This window comes from Phaeodactylum tricornutum, chromosome 23 (assembly GCF_000150955.2).
Source record: "Phaeodactylum tricornutum CCAP 1055/1 chromosome 23, whole genome shotgun sequence".
In the NCBI taxonomy this organism is placed as follows: Eukaryota; Bacillariophyta; class Bacillariophyceae; order Surirellales; family Neidiaceae; genus Phaeodactylum; species Phaeodactylum tricornutum.
This window is the reverse complement of record NC_011691.1, coordinates 107,326-131,983: the sequence shown is the minus strand read 5'-3', so window position 1 is coordinate 131,983 and position 24,658 is coordinate 107,326. Positions and strand designations below refer to the sequence as shown.

Sequence of the window (24,658 nt, the reverse complement as noted above, 5' to 3'; positions counted from 1 at the left end):
ACGCTCTGCTTAATTGTATATTCGTGTTAATTCGCTCAATAGCTTCATTGACTCACAGAAACCGATCTGGTAGATAGCGTCGACGGAACTTCGATTCGTCTTCTAGACTTTTCTTGACTGTTAGTTTACGTCATGAAGAACTTCCGGTTGCAACGAACAATCCTCAAGTCAAGGTACACGAATGCTCGCGAGGTCGCCGTTATTCTCTCCCTGCTCGTAGCTTTGCCGTACTGCATATTCCCGTTGACGGTCGTATCCGCACAGCAAACGTATACACCAGCAGGGATCCAATCCGGTCCTGATGTAGTGGGGGGTTCGTTCGCGAGTGCCGCAATCTTCAACCCGGCCGACAACACTGTGGTGGTGACGGGCACCACGTACGGACGCTTTTGGCAGGATCGTGTCGACGAGGCTGATAGTTCTCCAGGATGTTTTCTTGTAACGGCGCGCTTGCCCGAAGTGCACCACGGAGATATTGCGTGGGTCGATTCGGGCAAAATATCCACGATCGCTCACAAGGAAGGCTGCAGTAGTATTGCACTCCGTGGATCGAAGCTCTTTTTGTCGGGGCACGCCGACACGGGTGGGGTTTTGGAAGAACTCCGCAACAGTGCCTCCATCGTTCCATCCACGCAGTACGGGATGCTGCTGGATATGGACTACGACGGTGGCAGTAGTCGGGTTGATATTGTGGGAGGTCGCGTTCTGCAGGACAGTCCCGTCGTCTTTCCAGTGGCCGTGGTGGCATTGCCGGGAGAGTCGGAAGTGTACGTGGCGAGTATGGCAACGGATAGCACTGTCGATCACGACTACAGCAATGAACAGCTCGACCCACAACGCTTCTTTCCCTACGGCTCAAAGTTTCATATGACGGTGTCCAGGCTCAGTCTTAACGGTGCTCGCTTTCAAGAAGGCACGGTGCTCAATACTCTCGATGAGCAGTGGACTAAACCATACTCGACTAAAGAAGCCGGAGACGTATACGTTGCTGGTATGATCAAACTTTCGAATGAGATTCTCGTTGTCGTCGGATCGACAACCGGCTACGGCGGAGGGGTGGGCGGCCTTGTTGATACGGGTCCCGATATGGACGGCTTTGTTACCAAATTGCATCCCGTAACGGGAGGTGTACCTGTTGAACCCGGTAATCCTAAACACCAAGGTACCGTGCGGATACAATCGGTCGATGGCAAGGATGACTTTGTGGCGGGAGTCTGTCACGACGAATATCGTCACGATCCCGGGCACATTTATATTGTTGGTTCCACTTCGGGTGATTTGGACCGCTCTGGATCCGCAGCGGCACCGCGCGGTTATCTAATGAAACTGGACTTCGAGTCCTTGCAGCCTGTATGGACCAAAGTGCTGGCAGCAAATGCGGCCACGACAACCATTGCAAACGCCACTAGCGGTGGACGGCCCTCCGTTCGGGGTGTCTCGTGCGTCGTGACTCCGGACGGTGAAGCCGTCTACGCCGCTGGCGTTGTCGAAAACAGTGGCGTCCTACCCCTTTCCGGTACCATGACCTCGTTTGGGGGGAAAGACATCTATGTGGTCAAATACGATACTGTGGACGGGAAAGAGGGATTTGTCCGCCAAATCGGATCGTCCGAAGACGATGAAATGGCCATGCGCGGGGGTTTACTGACGGATTCTCAAGGAAACGCCGTTTTGGTTGGTCATACGGCTGGTTCCTTGTACCGGACGCGTGAGGAAAGCGAAAAGGCAGGCGTATCGGATATTTTCTTGCTTACTATTTCTCGTTATGATGGAAAATACCAATTTCCGATCGAACATCCGGAATATGGACAGCAGGTTGAGGAGGACGTTGTGTCGGGCCCGGGGTCTGCGCCACAGACACCGGAAATGTCTGGTACCACGATGAACGCCAAAGCACCCTCAACGACAGGAAGCGACAGCAGCGGCGTATTGGGCTTGGAGAAATGGACTGGTTTGACTATCTTGTTGGTCGGGATTATTACCTCGCTACTGTTGGTTGGCTTATTATTGGCGCGTCGCTCGAATCGCGAAGTCTATACGAGCCGCAATCAAGTGCTGGACTACCTCCACCAGTTCGATGTCGAAGACGTTGATCTCAAGCATTCCGCCACGGGTGGATGGCATTGTTCGTACACCAACGGGTTGGCACACGGAATCAATATTCGGGATGGATCCTCCTCCAGCAACGACGATATTGCGGCTGGTCCTTCTCAGGGTGTTGGACTGCTGCCAGTACGAACAGGCGGATTCGATCCGTTGACTACTCCTTTGAATTCGTCGACACTGCGCGACTCTCTCTTTGTGAACGACGATAGTGATGGTAGATTAGGTCGGCCAGACGGCCACCACTCGTTTGGAGATGACAGTTCAGCGGATAGACGCCACACCGCAATCCATGAATCCCGTCGTTCCAGCACGAGAAAAACACGTCGAAAGAAGTTGGATGCGTGGGGACGTGAAATCGTTTGATCTCACATAAACGCATTCAAGCAGGTTTATTGTAAAGGATATGTTGGGTATATAGTAACTGTAGTCTTTCTTGAGTAACGGCATAGCATCTATCAGTGATCACTACTGCCTGAAATGTTCACCTGCTTCGGGTACCTTTCCGTACAAGGAGCGATCGTAGTAAAGTCCGTAGTCGATAAAGAGCTCTTCGCCTTTGGCGACGTCACGTTCCAAGGCAAAGGTAACCGTCCGCCCTTGGAGATCTTCGTTGGTCACTACGTTGACGTCCAGTCCTATTGGCGGTTCATTGATCCGACAGAGGGTAGTCGGGGTGGACATTTCCAGTAGATTGGTAAAGAGCCATAACGATCCTGGCATGCTCGGATTGCCGCCCACACAGTCAGATTCTAGAGTGCCGACGGCGTTGGTGGGATCGATCACGAATTTGTTGTCGGAAAATCTCCAAATGTATCCTTCGCAGGCTGGAAAGTCCCGGAGTTTCGGCAAATTTTGCGATAAAGGTAGGACGACACCGGGGTACGTGCCCAGTACGGTACCTCGTTCCAGGTCGGTGGCGGCGAAGAGGCCCAGACCAGCGCCGGGAACGGTAGATTGCCGGACGTCTACTTCTCGACTGCCGACCCCCACTCGTCCTCGCGGCCGATCGACGTACGCCACAATCCCGACGTAGGAAGCCATTGCCGATATCCCCCGTAAGACCCAGAGCGTGGACTCGGAGGAGAGCAAGGGTGACTCGGCAAAGGCCAGCGTTCTACATTGCTGATGTTGTTGTTGTTGCGGAAGAATGCGCCGATTGGCCCTCCAACCCTGCTCTTCAACATTACAGTGATACTGCCAGTGAGATCCATCGCATCGACGTGATGGAGATGGTAAATTGAAGATTCGTCGAGCAAGCGGAGGTTTCGATACGCGGTTCCTGGCCTTTGGTAGACTCCTGTGATTCATTCGAGCACTGCAAGAACCTAACCAAAGAACACTCAGTGACAAAGCCATTTTGACTAGCAAATGATACATCATGATTTCTCCTTTGCATTCGAAAACCTCTTCGAAACGCTTTCGATTTTGTGGCGAGCACCTTGACTGTGAATCCCTCTCTATCCGGCTTCCCCTTGGGACCGTTGACAGAAAGCTGTCAAGTGACGTAATTGAGTGACAGAGTGAGTCCACCCGTTGTTAGGTTTCATAGCCTTTCGATTTCCGGTTTGGGTTTGGAATAACGTCACTGTGACAGCCAGTGAAACCTTGTTCCTCCTTATGGCGGCCCCCTATCGATCCGATCTTTCTGGCAGACGCTTCTCGCGTTTCTGATTTGTCGAGCGGCACGGAAATTCTGCAACGCACGCCATGCCAGCCGTCTAGATACCCGCCACGCGTTGGATTGTCCATTAGTCCACACTGGAATGCCGAAGCCGGTTTCCCTAAAAATTCGGAGCGGCGTACTTGTCTGTGCCCAGTCGCGTCGTGTGCTGACACCTCGTGACCTACAATATCTATGATTGGGTAGATAACGTCGCAGAAGCTTTTCGAACCGAAATGGTGCAGCGATGATTTTCGAACACGAATACCGGTAGGCGGAGAGGTGTAGAAATCGTGATCCTATCCGACGACGACAGCCGCAGCCGATCACGCTGTGCCGCGGACGTTCTTTCGGGAACCTTTGTCCTTCGTGACACCATCGCGCCGTGCCGCCGAAAGCCAAAGGAGACACAAACCACACACCAGCAGCGACGCACCCAAAAACACACCAACTTATCCCATTCCACGACGTCGTGCGCTTTATGAAACAAGCACATCACAGTGACCTTAACTCCGTGCAACGAGTGCCTCGTCTTTTCGAGGCGAGTCATCACTAATAGGTATGTGACAGGGTAATCTTGTGGACTGCAGCGAAATGATCCTCTAGCGACGACTCGTTTTCGTCGAATTGGAATGATCGAGCCTTTTGGGAGAAACCAATCTTGGGACGCTGGCAATTTGTCCTTTCTCTTCACCAGACAATCCCTGGAGTGTGTAAGGAAGTGTGGCGCTCTCCAGCAGCAGAGAGGCAATCAAAGCAGCCTCTTTTCGTCCACATGGTCAACCTACCGCTTCCAGACATTTCGCTCTCCGATTTCCATTCGCTTCGGCAGAAATATGTCGTAGCGACATTAGTATAAGCCTCATCCGGGTTTCTCTGCGAAGTCCGAAGCCTTCGGCTAATCTTTAGACGAAAGTCTTCTCTTTTCGTTTCTATATCTAACGTCTAGTTTCTCTTCAAAAATCGCTCGATTCTAAACAGCCTGCATTTGCATTCTGCGGCATTGAAACTACGAGTAACTATGGTTCATCCGGAAGCACCCATTTCTTGTTTCACCTTTAATGCAAGTCCCCCGGTGCGAAGCTTGCGTTCGGATGCAACCGGGGAAACAACCATCCGATCCCCCGTGCCCAGGGAAGATCTCTGTGCGGATATGCCTCAATTAGAACCCATGGATCGGGCCTGTCGCCGGCCGCGCACTACCTCGCTTGCCGGGTCCAACGTAGACGTAGTTGCTTCGACAATGCGTCTCGTGTGTCCTCGCTCCCCCTCGCGACGCATCGTTCCCTCGACACAAGTCTGTAGCAAGACAGCGTCCAACACTTCTACGGAAGGCGCCAAGGAAAAGGCGCGTCGCTCTTCGTGTGTGGCCGAAGCAGCAATCGCTCGAACTACGCTCGGCTCTACTATTGCTCCTGCGAGCCCGTCCAGCCGCCATGGCAAGCGAGCTGCGGAGATCGCTATCCAGAGTCCGCTTTCCAAGAGGTTGCGGCTGCGCAAGAAATCTCCTCCGAACGCTATAGAGGCAGATCTCGAAATACTGGAAGCTCCTTTAGCAGCGTGTTGCATATGCATGTGTGAGCCTGACCACCATGAAGCGTCCAAGATTGATGGGTGCGACCATAAATTTTGCTTTTCATGTATCGGCACATGGTCTGATCGCGAAAACTCGTGTCCCTTGTGCAAGGCTCGTTTCACGAAGATTGAGCGTATTCATCCTCGGAAGAAAATCAAGGGAGACCGCACTTTTACGAACTCGAAGCGTGTGAAACAACGCGATCAGCGATCCGATGTCGTGTCGGGCGCCGCCCTGGAAGCAATTTTGCAGCAGATCTCTTCCAACGAGTCTCGACTTGGGCGCTTCATCTTTTCGCGTATGGGCACGGGTGCGTTTCATCCGACAGTTTCTGTGGACGGTAGCATGTTCGATTCGGACGAAGACGAAGACACGGCGCCTGACTTTATGACGCTGTTCATGCGTTCTTCGACCGCCGCACAACAGCGACGCAACGCACTAAACCGGCGCCCACAAAACCTTTTCCCTTATCCTACGGCGTTTTTCGGCATGTCCAGCACGATGGGAGGGCGCGGGAATACGACGACGAGTTCGTACGCGCTCAATGCTAGCGATAGTAGCGCGGGACGTGCTGCTACGAATCCACTCGAGATTGACGACAGCGATGACGATGATGTGGAAGTCGTTCAAGTCACCCGATCGCTATAAAAGTCCGAGTGAGAGAAAAATAACCGACACGCACAGTTCTTCATACTCCAGTACACTTTAAACTGTAACTCAAGCGAGACTAGACTCGTTATTTTAATGCTGCATCTTTTCAGTTGTGTTAGTTGGATCCGATTTATTCCTTCGAAGCAAAACGGTGAGTTTGTCCGTTTAACTGGAAATCGGTTCTTGCTTTGGACCCAGACTGGAAAAGTACGTTCACCTCTCCACCAGCACGGGGTATTGGAACCGTTCTTTCCGTTGGATGTCTCTAAAAGACCTTGTGGTATTGTCCTTTTTGTAGATAGGCCACGGGTTTTTGCCCGCCGGCCATGATCCACTGGGAGAATTCCACCTTGGCGGCGCCGTCGCGATCGTTCAATTCCGTCACGACGGCGGGACCGTAAAGCGAGTGGACGACGTCTCCGACTCGTGCCCAGGCACTGCCTTTGGCGACCATGGAGGTTTCGTCGGATTCGTTGACGGTAGCCAGGGCATTTTCCGACCAACCCAGGGCGTCGAGCACGCCGTAAACGACCTTTTCCAAATTGAGAGTGTAAAAGTGCAGGACGGATACGTGTCCACTGGCGAGGAGTGTTCGGCACATTTCGACGCCGAATTCGACGCCAAAGGCCTTGACGGCGGCGGCGTCGTCCTTGATGGCTTCCATGCGTGCGCGGAGGGTTTCCGGGACGCGGGTCTTGCAGAATTTGGCCATTTTGACGAATCCGGCGTAGGCGTTGATGCACATGAGTCCGGGGACAATGGGGACGGTAATGCCCCAGGCCCTGCAGTCCTCGACGAATTGCAAAAATACGGCGGCGTCAAAGAACATTTGTGTCATGATCATGTCTGTGTACGGAGGGTAAGGGGGTGGGTGAGCGGTCTTGTGGGATGTACAAGATGGGTCACGTGCCACAGCAGCAACAACAACAACACCCATCAGACTCACCACCACCGGCATCCACCTTCTTTTTGAGATACTCCATTTCCTTGTGATAATCGGCATCGAGACAGCAGTATGTTTTTCCGTCCGTGACACTGGCCCGTGCGGCTTCGGCAGCGGTGAGGGTCGTCGGATCGGCAATTTCGGAAATGGCGTTGGGGTGTCCTTCGGGATATCCCGCCACGGCGAGATGAAAGTCGGCACCAATGTCCGGTAGGGATCGAATGAATTCGACGAGATCGAGTGCACAGGTAAAGCCACCTTCGGTGGCGGTCCACGTTTCTTGTCCGGCGGGTGGATCTCCCCGCAAGGCCACGAGGTTCCGGATGCCCCCGTCGTGGGCTTGTTGGAGTGCGCGACGGAGGGTTTCGCGGGGATCCGCAGAAGCAACGTCGTCACTGGCGTTGCCGTTGTGTTCACTACTACTGCTAGTACTAGTACTACTCTTACCGCTGTCGAGGTTGGTACAGGTCATGTGTAGATTGGCCACGTGTCCCGTGTTGTGGGCGTAGAGAGCGAGTTGGAGAGACAATTCGGCCGTGGAACCTCCGGCACCCCAGGTCATGTCCGTAAAGGCGGGTTGGAGTGTATCGCGCATACGATGCATACGGGCGTGTAGATTCTACACCCGTTTGTATAAATATATATGTATATATATGATGGAGTGAGAAATACACAACCAACAACGACAATACACAACAACATTATGCAAACAACAATACAAAATACCGCAACGTACCTGAACGCCTTCGGCGGTGCGGGGTGGAAAGTACTCGAGGGAAACAAAAGGCTTGCCATCGGGACGGGGTTGTGCAATGACGTCCCCAATCCGAGGATCCGGAGTCGTACCGGGCACGACGCACGACAAGGCCTCCGGACTCATCGTCACTGGCGTAGAAGAACTCATCGAGATTTTGTATCGGTTTTGGTGTGTCGATCGGTGTATGTTTGGTATGTTTTCACAGCCAATCCGCGTGTGATTGTTTTTCGATTGTGGATCCAAGCCAATGCCGGGAGAGACAGAGTGTGTGTGTGTGTGTGCGGCTAAGGTAACAACAGTACACGAGTTGAGGCAACGCAATCGAGAGGGATCTTCCGAGTGTCGGGTGGTCGGTTGGATTCCAATGTAAAGGACGGATGGGTGTCGCACAAGTGTGTGAATGTGTGATTGTGTGAATGTGTGTATCTCTCGGTTTGGTAGTCGGCGTCGGCTACACTACGTATAAGGACGCCTCTTTGGTGTGTCGATGGAGGGAGGGCGGGGAGAACGTGCTCGAGGATCGTTCCCGTGCCAACGGATTGTTTCGACGTCACGTACCGCAAACAGATTTTCGAAACCCTACCCTACACCGCTACCCGTTCCGAACTAGGAGTGACGTGTTCGTGTGATTCCGAGTAGAGTAGTGGTCACACGCGGCCAATCGTCGTTGGTAATCCATTGGATCCGTTCACAGGAAAAGATCCCACGGTGGGAGGCAACCGGCTCTACTACGTCGACTCGAGTCGTAGGTACACTGTCTCCCTCACGACAAAACCAGCACAACAAACATTGGGGGGGGGGATAACAGTCACTCACAAGATAACGCAACTACCAACCAATTATTAGCGTACCGTCACAATCGAACTAACTACACACCTACCAAACTTACCAAGCGACGCAGCATTTCTTTCTCCTTGCTGTTGGTCCTTGCCGGTATCGTAGTAAACGAAACCTGACTGTGAACATGACACGGTCAGTGTCGCTGTCGTCGTCGACGGCTCTGGGTGTCGTGGCGCTCTCCTTTCTAGCATTGTCTACCGTGACGACCACTACAACGGCCTTTGTCGTGCCCCAGCAATCGCCACACTGGTTTCATGGACAATCACCACCGAGACCCAAGGGCACGACAACGTGCACGACAACAACAACAACAACAGCGTCGTCATTACTGTTTCCTCCCGCATCCCGTCCTTGGGTCGGTGCACTCGCCGCCACACCCGTCGCCGAATTGCCGTCGGGATTGGACGCCTTGTTCCAGAGCCGTTTGTGGCAATTCTTTCTCGAAACACTCATTGCCAACGGCGTCCCGGCGCTCTTTACCATTGCCGTCATTGGCTTTGCCGCCCTCCAGTTCAAACCCCGTCGTTCCGCACGCAATAAGGATCTCCTCGACCTGGAAACCTCCAACAATCCCGTCGCCGCGCTCTACAACGATCTCTACGGCGATCAGGACCAGGACGGTCTCAATCGGAAACGCACCGGTGGATTGGCTGCCTTGTTCAACGCCCGGGCCTCCCGCACCCCAACCTTGCCCCAGAACGTGGGGGTTCCGGAAACACAGTATTTGACCGTCACCCACCTCAATCGCAAGTACGATTCCTACCGCTACACTTTACAGGCCGCCACCAACAGTCAAGCCGCCGCCGCGGCACGGTTCCGGCAAACGAGCTTTGGTCGTGCCCTCGGGACCAGTCTCGCCGCTCTCACACCCTTTGCGGCCAAACAACTCGTCGCCGCCGAACAAACCTTTCTACAGGAAAGTGTCGGACTCGTCGAGCAAATACAAACCTGTCAAACGACACTGACGCAAATGGCCGTCGATGAAGAAATGGAAAGTCTAGGCATGGAAAGTGTCTACGAACTCGATCCCAACGTGACCGCCGTAACCCAACACGCCAACACCAGTAACACCAACAACAATAACAACAGTAACAACACCGCTGCTGCAGCCCGTACCACTTCCATCCCGAAACTGTCGCTCCCGAGACGCAAGGGCAACAAATCTTCCAAAACGGAACAGTTGCAGACACTCAACAAGGCCCAGCGTGAACTCCAGCAAATCGAAATGAACTTTGTCAAGGACATTGTCCAGGCCGTCGGTCCGGAGTACGCCGCCTTGGTCCGGACAGCCTTGTTGGGCGACGTCGCCGCGCGGGGTTCGGGGGGTCTCCTCACCGCCCTCCAGGACCGTCCCCTCCGATCCCTCTTTACCAACTCGGCCGATACTCCCCGCGTCTACGTTACCCGCTTCCCCGGTGACGCCACGGCTTCCCAAGTCGCTGACTTGCGCGAAGAAGTCACCGCCATTGTCCGCCACGCACAACCCGGCGACCAAGCACTGGTCGTCCTGCAAACGGGTGGCGGAACCGTCACGGGCTACGGATTAGCCGCCGCACAACTACAGCGATTTCGGGACGCCGGCATGCAACTCACCGTGGCCGTGGAACAAGTCGCCGCATCGGGGGGATATCTCATGTCCTGTGTCGCGGACCGCATCGTCGCCAGCCCCTTTGCCGTCCTCGGATCGATCGGCGTCATTAGCGATATTCCCAACGTCTATGATCGACTCAAAAAGGAGGGCATCGAGTTCCAAACCGTCACGGCCGGCAAGTACAAACGGACGTTGACACCCACTAAAAAAGCGACCAAGGAAGATTTTGACAAGACGAAAAAGGACGTGGAAGATATCCTGGTACTCTTCAAAGAGTTCGTCCACCAGAATCGACCCCAACTGGATATCGACCAGGTCGCGACGGGCGAAACCTGGTTCGGGAAGGATGCGTTGGATCGGAAACTCTGCGACGAAATCAAAACGGTAGACGACGTGATTATTGACTACATGAATCAGAACTTTGACGTGTACGAAGTCAAGTACGAACCTCCCCCGGAGATGCCCCTGGATGGACTCCGATTGCTGCCACTAGGAACGGCCGGCATGGATCGTCGTCCTGGTTCAGCAGCGCCCTGCGGTGGATGGTCCGCACCGTCGCTGCCGAAGTGAAGGGAGAATTTGAGGCCATCAAGGGCGAGTCCGAATCGGTGGAACGACGCTTTATGGCGTCGGACGATCGCGCCGACAGGTACAAGATTTAGGGGTAGATACCGGCCATAAATTCGGACGGGTGTTTTGTAGATAAGCTAACGATCGAATATCTGCTACATCGAGTAGCCTGCAGTAGTAGGGTGGTTATCTGTTACTGAAAGCTCATGCTACGGCTACGTGGGGACCATCCGGGACCACGAGTTACGGGAGGATGGGAAACGCCTCCCTTGGGAGAACGGAGGCGCCGCATGCCTTCCAGAAAGCTACTCGTGCGTTCCAGTCGGGTCGAGCGGCGATCATCCGGAGACACGAGGGGCGAAACGGTAGCAACCTGCCGCAGCGAAGCGCTCTTTTGCATCGTACGAGTCTTCACCGGTACGGTTGGAGATGGGGCAGGAATGTTATCGAACCCCTGCTCCGTAAAACTGGCTGAAAAAGCTTTTAATGCTTCCGCCAGATCCATTTTGGGACTACTGTCCCCGTCCGGTGTTCCGGTCGACGCCCCGTTTGCCTTGAGAATATCCATGGTGTTTCTTGATTGGCGCCGCGAAGGCCTACGTGGCGACCCGAATTGATTACCGCTCAAGGAGCTGTTAAACGACGTCGTTGGCGAAGGAGTTTTTACCGACGATGGCGAACGAGTCGTAGGCGTCGAGGGAGCGTGTCCCGAATGCAATTTGGATCTCGATGGTGTTCGCCGCAAGGGACTCAGCTGGCGTTCTGGAGTGGAGGAGCTCTTTCTCCGCGTCAAGATGGGTCTTGTGATATTGTTGCGTCGAACAATGTTTCGTGTGACATCTTCAAAGGAAGCCCACCCCTCAACTTCGGTGGTCGATGCCTTCTTGAGGTTTGCAATTGGTGATGATTTCGATTCCGTCGATGCCAAAAGAGCGTTTCGACTGATCTCGCATTCTTCGGAGGATGCGCTTCGGTGACGAGATGTTCGACGAGTACGCTTAGGATATCCTGGAGGGATAGGCGAGGATTCGATGCTAGAACTCACGTCTGTGTGAGTCGGTGTTGTGCCTTCAGATTTTATTGACTTTTCGTCGCCCACTCCTTTTCTTAGGCTACGCTTGGAATCAACTCTACCAAGTGCGCCCCGACCATGTTCCATTGTAAACGATTTGCTTCGTTTCAGTTGGCGCAGGGCCGACTCGGAAGCCGGCGAAGTCCGATCCATTGTAGGGCGATACGTTCGGGACACGGGTTGCATTTGAACGTTTTGATCCGTGGCAGCCTCCGAATTGTGAGAACTGATCTGGCTTTGAAGCTTCCTGCTTTCACTTTCTCTACCTTCCCGGACTCTTATACGGACTTGAGCAGCCTGTGGGGCCGGAGATTTAGATCTAGTCCTCGCATGTCCAAGAGACGAGTTTGACCTTTGCATACCCCGAACACTGGGAGACTTGGACCGTGTATTATCGTAGCCAGTCGTCGTTGATCGAGGCCTTTCCAGTCCACTTGGAGTAGTCGACCTTCGACCTGGAGACTTGGATTTCGATCTCGGTCGCCCTGTTGACTGACTTCGCTGCTGTCGGCATGAGCTTCGAATGTTTTGTTTTGTATTTGAGTCGTGAAGATCTCTTTGTGAAAGCGCCCTGCGCAATGCTTCAACCGTCATTCCACTGGACGAAGGCCGCTGACGCGGTTCTTCCGCAGATTGGCTAGAAGCAGTGCGACATATTAGTGTGGGATGAACACAATCGGGATCGTCCGCAAAAAGTAGAGTTGTTTCTAAAGTTTCATGAACTACCTTCATCGTCGGTCTCCGATGTGGATGCCAGCACTCTTGAATCAAATCGCAAATTGCTTTAGGCCAATTCGGAATAATTGTTGGACGCTGACTGCATTTTACAACATCTTCAAAGTGCGTCGATCGGTCATAGCCTTCGAAAGGCTTGGTGAGACTGAGAATCTCCCAAAGCATAATCCCAAAGGCATAAACATCAGAGCTGACCGTCGCCGGAGCTCTGCAGAGCATTTCAGGGGCCGTGTACGCGAGCGTTTTGATGTCATCCGACTTTGTAATACTTGTGGCGTGCTCGGTCCTTCCATCCTGCCGGGCTTGACTAAAATTGCAGAGTTTTATCCTTCCATAACGACCGTCGAAGCCCACTTTATCGGGTCGAATATTAAAAACCAGAAACCGGTCGTGAAGGTAAACCAACGCCATGGCTACATCTAAAGCAATCTCAAGTCGTTGTCCTTCTTTTTTCTTGTCGTCCAAGTCCTCGCCTACATAACTTTTATCTTGTTTCCAGCTCTCCAGTCTTTGAGAAAGGGTTTCTGTGATGAGGTCAGTAATGAAGAAGAAAGATTTCCTTCCAGATTCCAGGAAACTATCAATTCCTTCAATATTTACTCCATACACCTGGGCAATGTTGGGATGAGGTGCAAGATTCATCAGGATCTTGGTTTCGATGATCATATCGCATGCCGCAGTCGGGCCGTGATCAGAATCGATCAAACCGCTCTGAAGATATTTAATTGCGTAGTATCGACCCTCTTGGCAGCGCTCCGATAGCTTCCTTCGAGCTTCTTCGGTCGTAGAGCCGAAATCACCAGGAGTGAGGTCCATAATAATGCGAATTCCTTTTAGCTCGTACTCCGTATAGAATCCAGAAGATCGAATTTTGTCGATCCCAGCTACAATCTCGTCGGTACCAACTAGAGGAATAAGTGCCTCGCGTTCTGGATTGCGCAGCTTGAAATTCGAGTCAAATTGATTCGCTGCTGCTTGAACACATTGCAATGCCAAGATAGCATTCTTGCTCGGGCCTTCGTTTCCGTCAGTCTCTCCAGGAGGACTCCACTTGACTTCTGTATAGCTTCTCATGGCTACCGAAAGCATTTCATGCGAAAAAAAGTCGGTGACTATTGTCTTCTCTCGTTTCGGCCGATTTGTCAGTTGGGCGGACTTTGTGGTCAGTGTTTGGCTGCGACCGCAGACATCCTGAAAAAGTGCTGTACCATGGAAACTACACTTAAGCCTCAGTCGATAGTCATCATTATGACCACGTGAAACTAGAGACACTTTATCAACCCGGAATGAAGTTATTTTACAGTTAGTCATAAACAAGGAACCAGTAATATCCAATATTCACAGTTGCCACTTTTTACGGGAGAATTGTACCTCTCAATGACCGTTTCTTGGTTGTGTTCTCACCAGTCACAACACCTCTCGCTGACGAATGCTGACTATCTGGTATAGGGCTCATTATGAAGGACATTGTGAACCATAAAGATGTCATTCTCGGTCCGCAAAACACGTGTTTTTGCTAATGTCGGGTTCTGTCATTTGCACCTATGGCATATTATGCAGTAAAATCTCTAATCTCCTACTACCACAACGGGGACAAACCGAATGAAAGTGTCTTTGTCCGAATCAGAAATGACAATTTAAGATTCATTATACGCGTTTCCGTCAAAGGATACCACACCGACTAACTGTCAACCTTTACCATCTTGAAAGCCGATGCATGAATCCGCCGCTTCATTGAAATAAGGACTTCTCGTAATGTAATTGACAATATGGCACCCGCGCGGAACACATGCGTGCCCAAAACCACTCTTCCAGCATGCCAACATGCTTTGTGGGTGAAGCTTTGGGAAACAACAATCAAACGAGCGGCAGTACTGGAATATGCGCCGCAGTCGCGTACGGCGTCTGGTGCGGCTGTATTTGAGATAAATCCTAGCAACGCACAGGAACAGACTCTCTATTTGAAAATACACGGCCGTCTTGGTCTTGAAAACAAGTGCGAACTTAGAAAATGTCATGCTAAGTGGTCACCCTGCCTCAGTCAACTCTGAACCTTCCGCTGCAACATCACTCGCGTATACGGCGTGTCGAATTTCCTTAGCATCTTCCACTTCACTCAAAGGTGGCGCTTGTGATAGTGAATACATTCGAGGGATCCTCTCCAAATTGCTCTCCACCTGCTGCTGTGCAACTTCCGCCTCCGTAGCTGGAAGAATCATTGTACTGCAGGCGCTTTCGTCATCCGACTCAAAATATGATTCCTCCTCGTCCACTTCCAGAAACTTCCGTTGATCTTCCAAAGCTTTGCCACTAAGTACTCTAGGGCCATGCGGGTAATGATTTGCTCCGCCGGGAAAGTAACGTGACCCACCAGGTGAGGACGCCCCCTCCTCACAATTATGAGACTGCCTGATGGCGTGAATGTTGGTCTCATAGGCCTTCCGGAGCACGGTGAGCGTACTGACGTAGGGGCTCGACACATCTTCCAGACTCGGTACATCATCTCCCGTCTGTGCCGATGACATGTAGTCTGAAACTATGTACTCAATGAGCGATTTGATGTTCTCATTGTGAATGTAGTCGCACATTTCAACAATCGCAGAAGAAACCAGATTATCTCCGACTGGATTTGCCCGGAAAGCCTCAAATACAGGCGCAAACAACTTGTGTTGAATAATGTGCCGATGGTAGAACTCATCGTTCACAGAGAGAACAGCGCGTAGGAATCGCAGAGCTGCCAACTTCAAGCAACGGTCGCCGGAATGACTTCGTACTATAGAAGAAGGACTTAACACTTTCAGGACATTCCCCAACACTCTAGATTTGAGCAAAAAGAATTTCATGCGATAGAGATGAGCTCGAACACAGAAACTTAACATCTCGACTGCAAACGAGCTGCGGATTGCGCACGATGGAACAATCTTGAGCAATGCATTTTTCGACGTAACCCCTTGCTGAAATAATCGTACAATTCGTTGCAACAAAGTTGATTTTGATTGACACCTCAACACGTCATCCGGAACCCGCCGAATCACATGAAGAATGGAAAATTGGAAAGGAGCCACGAGCCACTCGACATAGTTTTCAAAAAATATGGAAAGAAACTGCTTTTGATCCGTACCACTGGTGGTGCCGATTGGACCAGACGCCTGATGCGGCTGACTTGGAACTCCAGGAGGAATACCTTCGGCTTCGTCCGCAAAGGCGCTCATCGGACCGTGATCACCCATCATGTCGGTATCCAAGACAATCCTCATGATTTCAGTTACTTGCAGCAAAAGACCAGCGTCCGGTTCCACGTCCAGAAGAAACAATAACGACCCCAACAGGTCATTCGGAGGGCACAGAAACAACACTTGCCGGCGTTCGTTGGCATCCGGGCGTCCAATGGTTACGTTGGGGACGGCCTTTTCGTGATTATTCCAGACTGTATGATACTCCAAGCAATGCCTCCGTATAAGGCCGGGATCGTGCATAGCAACGCCAGCAACAATTTCCAGAACTAAACATTTTTCCGTGACGTCAATGTGTGGATCAGCAAGAATGTTGGCTAGCAAGGATAAAATATTGGCGGGCGACGAGGGTGGCGACCATTCCAGGTGTGAAGACAATGCAGTGTTTACCATACTCTCGGTCTTTTCATCAGTCCGTTCCGATTTGATAGTACTCGCTACACTGCCGACCTCCACCTGTTGGGAGGTTTGTGAAACGTTGTCGGGTATTTCAATACCATCGTTCACATCAATCTCCAAGGAACAAATAAACGCAAAAAAATCGTCCTTGTCCGACTGTTGCAGACTTGTTCGCACCATATTGAAGAGTTCTCGCAAAAACGAAACGCACCCACGTCGACGATTCTTTCGAGACACCAAGGAAGAATCCTGCGGGGCCAAATACTGTTTCCAAGTGGCGGTGCCATCCAGACCATGTCTGCCGACCACGGTGGACCCATCCGGCACCATTTCATCGGCGGGAAGTTCCGCCAAAGCTAGCATCGGCGTGGTTGTCAATGATGCCGTCTCAATCCCACCAGCGTCGGGGTCGGCTTCCAATTCCGACCATTCCAGCCTTCCCACGGCGTCTGTTTCAACCCCCAACAATCGAATCACCCGTATCAAATAGCTATCCTTCAGACTAACATCTCCATTACTCGACATGGTAACCCCTTTTACCACGTCAGCATGCGTGAAGGTCTGTAGGGAGCCTAGCGAAGACAGGGCCGACTCGTCCATGGTTGGTCGCAAGAGAGTATCGCGCAAATATTGCACACGAAAGCTCCGATGAATTGCCGAGACGAGTTCGGGATCTTCCATGGGCACCACGGTTCGAAACTTAGCGCGATCCCGTAAAAACCACCGATGATTAGCTTTTTCGCGCAAGTCAGGATCGTATTCCAGACAGGCACAGATATCTTCAAAGACGCGCGCCACCGAAATGATCCATTCCAAAATAGAGGGATCGTTGAGTAGAAGAATCGTTTTGACGCACGCGGCGAGCATGGCCAGTTTGCCGTAATCTCCGCGGGTTTCGGCGGCGGGAAACAAGGCAAGTAACGATTTTAGGTATGCACAATCGTCCGTGGCAATGCGCATGGCTAAAGAATCCCGTTGTTGTGTGTGTTGCAGAGCGGCAATCGTGTCGGCAATGGAAGCAATGTTTTGGAGGCTTGGTGGAGTCGGCAAAGGAGGCATCGGGATGGCGGGAGATGATTCCAAGGCGTATACTTCCTCATCATTGTTGTTATTGTTGTTGGTGTTGGAAAAGTTCCACATCTCGGCATCACTATGTGCTTGTCGTGCTTGCAGATCGGCATGGTGCTGAGCCGCCACGTGCGCGGCCATGTCTTCCACGGAGGAAGACGCCGCCAGGGTTTCCTGAAGCAGTTCGGCGGCCTGGCCTTGTACCTGCGTAATTTGCCGCCAGATATCCAAGCAACCAGCATTGTCCTGAAAGGACAAGGCCAAGTCCACTCCCGATGTACTACTGGTGTTGCTATTTCCGCTAGTGCTAGTGGCGTTGCCATCGGGGGAGGTGGCCCGATTTCCGTAGTAGGGTTCACACCAGGTAATGATATTGTCACCTTGTCGTTGGTAGGCATCGCGCAGTAAGACCCGCGTGCGTAGCAGTACACGTCGGGAGGAATTTTGCTTGGACGCTTCTGCGTGAACGCAGAGCGTAGCTTCGCCCGTTTCCGTATGCAACCATTGATCCACGTTGGTCTTTACTTTGTTGGAAGTGGGCGAGGCCGGAGATGTTGCCGCTTTTGTCAAGGTTGATGTTGTTGTGGAAGTTTCGGCAGAGTAGGTTGCTTCGGATGGCAAGGTCGAGGCGACGGAGGTATTCGTGTTGGCTTGGTGGCCGTCCTGGACGGGTGATGTTGGTTTCTGTACGCCCGGGGTACGGTACAAGCAAAGGATGCGTCCGGTGCCACAATCATCCCAAGAGCCGTCGGCATTGAGTCGGTAAAGTTTGACCCGCCATCCTTCAGGCTGAGGATTGTTGACACTGCTGCTGTTATTGTCGTGGGTGGTGCTGGTGGTGGTGGCCAGTGCTGGAGGCGGTGGGTTCGCCGGTTTGGGGTGACGAGGTCGTCCCGGTGCCATCGACACGTCCCTGGTTGGACGGGACGGCCACGGATACGAGAGCCCCGGTAGAGGAATCATCATCTTCGTCTTCTTCGGAACTACCCGAACTGGAACTGGATCCTGAACTGGGACTCGTCAAGGCTCGTTTGCGTTTCCGGCGATGTATACTCCGGCCTCTCGTGGAAGCGAGATTGAGTTTCATACGGAACGGAACGTGCGGATTCTTGGCGTTGCTATTGTTGCTGACGCTGGAACCGATGCTGGTAGTGGAAGTGTTGTGTATAGTGGTACTGCTCCTCACACTGTTGTTGTTGTTGTTGCGCGCAGTGTTGCTACCGTTGTGGCTCGTATCCATCGGGGTAGTGGGACCGGAGGACAACGGGGCCTGACTGGTTGGAGAAGATCCGGAGGTCGCGAGTGGCAACAAAGGCAAGACTGTTGTGGTGGACGACAACGGCGACGACGATGTTGGTAATGGCGTGGAATCCAATCCCACCCAGGCCGCGTCGTGTGCCGGAAGGGACGCACCAGACGGGACGGCCTCTTTCTCGTTCATACTACCGCAAAAGAGACGTGAAGGCACACCCCAATGGCCGACTTTCTCTCTCTCTCTACTTGGGAATATTGTCGACGTACAACTAGCAGTCGTCGTCGTCGTCCCAGTCGAGAATATGAAATATAAAAGATGAGAATGTCAACGGAATGGAAACCACAGGGTTGCGATCCCATGGTGCCGTGCGGTCCCGTCCCGTTTACGGCTCGGTACTTCAGTGTTCCAGAATTGCCGCCCCCGTCTGTCTGTATATCCGGTCAAAAATGAGAACTTGACATAATTGTAGCAGTCAACACAACGGAATGGTCTGGACGACGGACCATACCTGCGGATTGGCCGCCACTGCCACCGTTCGAACGCCTCGGGCACGGTACCTGACGGCAGCGCAGACGGATCGCAACCCAAATTCGAGATTTACTGTCATTGCCGGCAGAAAACACACCTACTCTTCCTAGCCCTAGAGCCAAGAGATACAATTACGGTATGTCCCGTTACCGTGGTCTAAATTATGGATACTGTAGATAACAATAAGTAAGTCTAACGTCGGCAAATAGTTTGATGTATTCCATACGTTCCGTTTTTGCTGCACTGAATCGTACTGACTCTCGGCGGCACGTGTAGGCGTTCGCCCCTTGATCCCCCCAAGGTGATACTGTCGTCACAAGAGTGTATATATACGTTCCTCTAGCTCACTACGCTCCGCTCAAACGCTCGCTCCCTCCGCAGCTGCTTTGGAAACGCCCTGAATCTTTTGTAGTACAATATCGTCACACACAAAGTCGTCGCGTAAGCCCCCGGAATCGCGCAGTAACACAAAATCGTTCTCGTACGAATCCCGCAAAATGGCTTCCACCGTATCGAATCGGGGGGTCCATTCCAAATCCTGTACGGCGCGTTCCACGCCACAAAAGAAGTGTTGGGGACGCATCGGGAACGCCTTGGCACCGGCAGGAAACTCCACGGTCCCCGGATCGTAGTGGACAATCTCTACGGAATCCCGCGCTCGCCCCGTGACTGCCGCGGCCGTCCGGACTACCCCGTCGAACGTGATTGCCTGCCTGTTTTGCACGTTGTACGTTTTCCCCGTCGTCACGGTGTGTCGGTCCACCACGTTGGCCATGGCCACGGCCAAGTCCTCCACGTGTCCGAGACCAGTCAAGTGCTGGCCGTGCGATGGAACGCACACCGGACGACCGGCCTCGAGACGTTCGAAAAAGTAACGCTCTACGGGATTGTAATTGCCCGGCCCGCAAATGTACGTCGGACGGAAACTGCACCACGGAATACCTAAAGCTTGTAAACAGGCTTCCGATTCCAGTTTGCCCTTGTGACGGGAGTTGGCGTCCACCGCGTCGGTTTCCAAGTGCGGCATTTCGTCCGACAACAGATACACGCCGGCGGAACTCATGAATACGTACTGTTTCAGTTGGCTATGACCGACGAAGAGTGACGCCAAAGGTTTCGTGTCGGGTTCTTCCCGCGCGTTCATGTCGTACACATAGTCGTACCGGTCCGGATCGATAAGACGTCGGAGCTGTTCCGGATCCTGCCGATCGCCCTGGAGAAAGGTGGCTGCACGGATACGGGCGTCAAAATCGTCGACACTTTCCCGTACCACGGCTTGTGCCGGAGTCTTTCCTCGATTGTAGACCGTCACGGTGTGTCCACGATCGTACAGTTCCTTCCACAACGCTGCTCCCGAAAAACGCGTACCGCCAATAATTAATACATTGTAGGCGTCCGTAATCGCCCACAAACAGAGGAAAGCCAAACCTGGACGAGAATACATTCGCTATTACGCTATTGCCGGTGCAACGAATGAAAGATACCAAATGATCTGTGGCAAATTTTCTTTGACAGTGAATAAAGTGGTATTCGTTCCCTGCAAGAGCATTTATTTGACACCCGAATAGCTCGGTCCCTCTCCGACCGAAAGAGAACGCGGTATGTGACGTGGAACAGAGCAAACGTCAGTAGAATATGTCAAACCCGACACCATCCTCCAATCAGCGAGGTTGCGATAAATAACAAAAAAAACCTCACGGAATATCGTCCAAGAATTAGATATGGCGACCCTTGCATCGTGATGGGTTGCCAGAATACTGGTAGCCAGGCACAGCTATGATCCGGCAATGACAGGCTGGAGGAACATGATTTGCTATCTTCTTTTCTTCGCTGCTGCCAGGCAACATACCTCCTGACAGTGCGCGATGTCCTATTTCCCAAGTGCTATCCAAGACTACAACATCTGTGAAGTTGTTTCGATTGGTGTGCCGACAAAGCAAACCATTCGCTTCCATACCCCAAATGTGCGTTCTGCATGTGATACACTGCTGACCTTCATATGACTCAAAACGTGCTTCTGCGTGGAAGTGAAAAAGGAGGTTGATTGAGAGAAAAAATTGGGTAGCGTTCGAATTCAACGTGCCTTTGCATCCGAAGTATTTGAAAGATAGATAATCTAGTGATGCGCTCAGAAGCTGAAACGTCGGCGTGTGCATCTTTGTAATGTTCTCCGAACGTTTTTAGCCACCGTCTCAATACACGCGATAAGGGAAGAAAACGTCTGTACGGAGGAAATAAACAATATCCCGGGTTACCTGTAACTTGTTAGAAATTCTTAAACAGGTGGTAGTACTTCCTTTCTTTTCTCAGTCGTGGAGCCCAAGTACGGGATCGACCACGACTGCCGTGCTCACACTCCGTGCCCGTTTCTTCCTCTTCCCCATTCCTCACAATTTACCAATCGTTTTTTTTTCGAAGATCAAACCTGACGAAGTGCCAAACACAATCCAAGCACAATGACAACATCATCACCAGTAGCAAAGCAGACAGTGTGCGCCACCTCATCCCACTTCGACGACGACGAATGGTATGGTACGGAGGATCGGTACGATTCCTACGACGATTTTCCCCTGGGATCGACCGTCGGTCGGGGCTCGAGAAGAAACGGCCCCAAAGGCATTAAGTCGGAGGCACCGAGTATTTATTCCTCCAAACACACCAGGATACGACAAGCGGCCGCGGCATTCCGAAGAAAGTAGAGGTTCGGACGCCATGCACACGTTTCCCGCTCCACTGAAGCAACAAGTGTTCATTTCGTGAAACATTTAAACGGATTAGCAGTTGCTATTATTCTCTATAGCGTGGAAGTTTTTCCATCGAAAGATTCGTCCATAGTACAGTCCGCCGTAAAGTGCTTGTCGCTCAGACGACACCGGGTACAATCTTGTAAGGCACAACTTCGCAGTACTCGGTCCAGTACTTGCCGTACTTTTTGCGACAGCGATCATCGTCCCGAAAGGCCCGATCGGTGAGCAGAATGGTCAAGAAGACGACATAAAAGTAGGGTCCCACCAAGCCTGTATCCAACGCCGAGACGGACCAAAAGAAGCTGGCCAGAATTTCCGGAACGTAGTGAAAGTGACGCGAGATTTTCCACCACCCGTCCACCAGTAGAAGAGATTCTTTCGCGACGCCGTTGGCGACGTATTTGGCCACAATTTTGTCCGGCTGGCGTCCCCAGATACGGCAATCCCCGTTGGTTTGTCGGAAGATGTAGCGCTGGTGATCGGAGTCGTAGTTGCTCCAGACGCAGACAAAGCCGGCGATGAAAATAGCGAGGGCCGTGAGTGTGGACAGTTCCGGTGCGTGTGCCGTCAAGTAAAAGGCCTGTGAGGTGTAGACGGCGGGAACCCAGACGAGACAACCCCAGCAAATATAGTAACCGGCCCGATCGTGCTGAATGTCCATGGAGCACATGTATCCCATTTCCCAGTGAAAGAACTTGAAAATGTAAATGAGTTGTAGAGCCACACTAACGGCCATGCCGTACTGCAAGTGTCCACCGTGCAACTCCATGTTTTTGTAGCAAAAGGCAACAATCGCAACGGCCCAAAACATCATTCCGCAGCGGCAATTGGTGAACATCTTGACGTCCCAACCGAGCACGCGCGGGTAGAGTTCCATGCCCCAGTAAAAGTCGGTAATCCAGGAGCCGTTGGTACCGGAATCGGAACTCGATGGGGCGACGTGACCCTTGACAAGCAGTCCCAAGCAAAAACACCAGGCAAAGACATTCATGGAGGACAAAATGTTGCCGAATTTGTCGTAAATGGTGGCGGGGTTAAAGGCCTGGGTGAGATCCAACAACACGAGTACCGCGAGAGTGGTGAGGTAGCAGGCCATTCCGTTGGCGATGTAGACGGGACGATTGCCTTTGGGCGTGAGTGTCGCTTCGAAACGATCTCCCGGAATCACCTTCATGAGGAGAAGCTGAAAGGCCATGAAGGAAAGGATCATTTTCCACGCGACTGCGTCCCACGGATCGGGCCAAATGGCCGTGATTGTGGCGCCCAATCCGTCCCGCAGACACTGCTGTCCAAAGGCGAGGAAATTTCCCTTCATGTTGGCGCACACGTGAAAAAAGACAATGGAGAAGACGGGAGTGACACTCATGAGAAAGATCGGACCCAGTGCTGCGCGTCCTGGCAGTACACCCTCACCGCCGGACCAGTCCAGGTCCGTCGATTTCGTCGGCGTTCCGATCTTCTTCATCGTCCGCGTACTCGCGCCGTTGCTGGAGCTAGAGGAGGTCATCCTAGTGGCAATGGCAAAACTGTGCTTGCTACTCTACGAGCCTTTATACACGACAACGAATGAGGAGACGATTCCACGGGGCTGTCCTCTCTTCCGTACTACCTTGTGGCTGTATGAGCGTGTTAGAGTGAGTAAAAACGCGCTGGAATTCGGAGCAATGCTGCGCTGACTGTGAGGTGGCGCCCGTGCTGAACCGTTCCAAAACGAGAGACCCGGAAACATTGGTCCGACTTTTTCATTTTTGAAAAAAGTTACTGACTGTGACGTTTGACGCGGATGCTTACAATTGACGCCTTTCGGTGATGGCGAGCGAACAGACACCGTCCAGCAAAATTCAATATATATACGCAATAACTGCAGAGATAAAAAGAAATTCTTGCCATCGAAAGGAATCGAAAACTGCCAAACGCCAACGTGAACCAACCTGGTTTCTGTATAGATGGTCAAAGGGCACCCCATGCCACACTTCGCAAAAAGAAATACCGAGACTGCATGCCCATCCGAATTCCAGGCTATCAACGGGAAGCCTACCTATCGAGACATAGGGACCACTTCTTCACGAGTCGTTACTTAGACGAGGCAGTGATCTCGTTTTGAGGCCTTCCTAGATCGGGATACTCCTTGGGGGAGCAACCGGTGAGGCACTTTTACTGATTCCAAAGTTTGAAAACTCTATGCCCCGACCCGTCGTTCAACGCTCCCACCCTCTACTAGCTTGACGACCACGTTGTGCTTTCCATTAGTCATGGTGCTACCGTGCAAATTCCCTCCCTAGTCCTCTGGCGACAGTGATAGCCAGACCCATACGAAAAAAAAACCGCGCTCACGCATAGCTACGCGTTTCCATCCCACGGGGTGCACGCGGGTGTCACAATAAAACGAACTAATGTAATATAAACCACACGAAAAGCTCCAATAACGGTCCCACTCGGGAACCTGGCGGTACCCCAATACAAGGAGTTTTTCGAATTAGCGGCACGGGGGCGGGCGATCCCAGGCTATAGCAGAAACGTCATCGAATCCCTTATATCGAAATTGAGTGACGTGTTTTGATCTTTCGTCTCGACAGTATTGCCTCGCTTTGAAGCTGATAAGCGTAGTCGACTCGGTCATACAAGCCTAGTAGATCGACTTTGATCTCGCTCACATTACCCCCAAGGTCCTATATGCTCAAAAGGGAGTTTCAGCGGCATACCTATCGAGGCATGTGGAGGCCAATGGATAATCTCCCGGTGACAACAGGTCAGGTGCAATCAAACGAGGTAAAGAGATGCTAAGAGTACGGAAAAGTTAACTTTTAAGGCTTTTCATCGAGGAGATCCTGGATTGGTTAGTCTAGCCTTCCTGGCCGCTGAAAAAGCGTAGCATATAATACGGTAAACTTTTTGCAAATCGTAGACTTCAATTTTTACATAAGCGA

General features: G+C 52.1%; 8 protein-coding genes across 8 annotated transcripts; 3 read left to right on the top strand and 5 right to left on the bottom strand.

Moving 5' to 3' along the window:
• Window positions 1-132: 132 nt before the first annotated feature.
• PHATRDRAFT_49588 (predicted protein) lies at window positions 133-2,469 on the top strand (the record flags this gene model as incomplete). Its single annotated transcript, XM_002184365.1, has 1 exon — window positions 133-2,469. One exon carries the CDS (start codon window positions 133-135, stop codon window positions 2,467-2,469), a length of 2,337 nt encoding a protein of 778 aa, XP_002184401.1.
• A 102-nt stretch (window positions 2,470-2,571) lies between these two features.
• PHATRDRAFT_40329 (predicted protein) lies at window positions 2,572-3,462 on the bottom strand (the record flags this gene model as incomplete). The annotated part of the gene is made up of 1 exon (XM_002184273.1): window positions 2,572-3,462. The coding sequence occupies one exon, from the start codon at window positions 3,460-3,462 to the stop codon at window positions 2,572-2,574; it is 891 nt and encodes a 296-aa protein (XP_002184309.1).
• A 723-nt stretch (window positions 3,463-4,185) lies between these two features.
• On the top strand, window positions 4,186-6,101 carry PHATRDRAFT_49586 (predicted protein). Its single transcript, XM_002184364.1, has 2 exons — window positions 4,186-4,325; window positions 4,748-6,101. Exon 2 carries the CDS (start codon window positions 4,788-4,790, stop codon window positions 5,988-5,990), a length of 1,203 nt encoding a protein of 400 aa, XP_002184400.1. The 5' UTR covers window positions 4,186-4,325; window positions 4,748-4,787; the 3' UTR covers window positions 5,991-6,101.
• A 394-nt stretch (window positions 6,102-6,495) lies between these two features.
• PHATRDRAFT_30471 (predicted protein) lies at window positions 6,496-8,116 on the bottom strand (the record flags this gene model as incomplete). The annotated part of the gene is made up of 3 exons (XM_002184272.1): window positions 7,673-8,116; window positions 6,940-7,555; window positions 6,496-6,839 (listed from the first exon to the last, which is right to left on the bottom strand). Coding segments are annotated over exons 1-3 (1,128 nt in total), but the record flags the coding sequence as incomplete, so codon positions are not given.
• Window positions 8,117-9,920: 1,804 nt separating this feature from the next.
• PHATRDRAFT_4014 (predicted protein) lies at window positions 9,921-10,568 on the top strand (the record flags this gene model as incomplete). Its single annotated transcript, XM_002184363.1, has 1 exon — window positions 9,921-10,568. A coding segment is annotated over one exon (648 nt), but the record flags the coding sequence as incomplete, so codon positions are not given.
• Window positions 10,569-10,887: 319 nt separating this feature from the next.
• PHATRDRAFT_40325 (predicted protein) lies at window positions 10,888-19,063 on the bottom strand (the record flags this gene model as incomplete). Its single annotated transcript, XM_002184271.1, has 6 exons — window positions 10,888-13,703; window positions 14,188-14,415; window positions 14,555-18,114; window positions 18,423-18,643; window positions 18,723-18,884; window positions 18,965-19,063. The coding sequence occupies 6 exons, from the start codon at window positions 19,061-19,063 to the stop codon at window positions 10,888-10,890; spliced, it is 7,086 nt and encodes a 2,361-aa protein (XP_002184307.1).
• A 95-nt stretch (window positions 19,064-19,158) lies between these two features.
• On the bottom strand, window positions 19,159-20,464 carry PHATRDRAFT_30466 (predicted protein). Its single transcript, XM_002184270.1, has one exon. It carries the CDS (start codon window positions 20,426-20,428, stop codon window positions 19,343-19,345), a length of 1,086 nt encoding a protein of 361 aa, XP_002184306.1. The 5' UTR covers window positions 20,429-20,464; the 3' UTR covers window positions 19,159-19,342.
• Window positions 20,465-21,731: 1,267 nt separating this feature from the next.
• On the bottom strand, window positions 21,732-24,619 carry PHATRDRAFT_30461 (predicted protein). The gene is made up of 2 exons (XM_002184269.1): window positions 23,979-24,619; window positions 21,732-23,816 (listed from the first exon to the last, which is right to left on the bottom strand). Exon 2 carries the CDS (start codon window positions 23,236-23,238, stop codon window positions 21,847-21,849), a length of 1,392 nt encoding a protein of 463 aa, XP_002184305.1. The 5' UTR covers window positions 23,239-23,816; window positions 23,979-24,619; the 3' UTR covers window positions 21,732-21,846.
• Between the last annotated feature and the right edge of the window lie 39 nt (window positions 24,620-24,658).

Excerpts from the sequence above, each read along its gene's own strand:
- PHATRDRAFT_49586 (XM_002184364.1), top strand. The coding sequence starts at position 4,788 with ATGGTTCATCCGGAAGCACCCATTTCTTGTTTCACCTTTAATGCAAGT.
- PHATRDRAFT_30466 (XM_002184270.1), bottom strand. The coding sequence starts at position 20,428 with ATGTATTCTCGTCCAGGTTTGGCTTTCCTCTGTTTGTGGGCGATTACG.
- PHATRDRAFT_30461 (XM_002184269.1), bottom strand. The coding sequence starts at position 23,238 with ATGACCTCCTCTAGCTCCAGCAACGGCGCGAGTACGCGGACGATGAAG.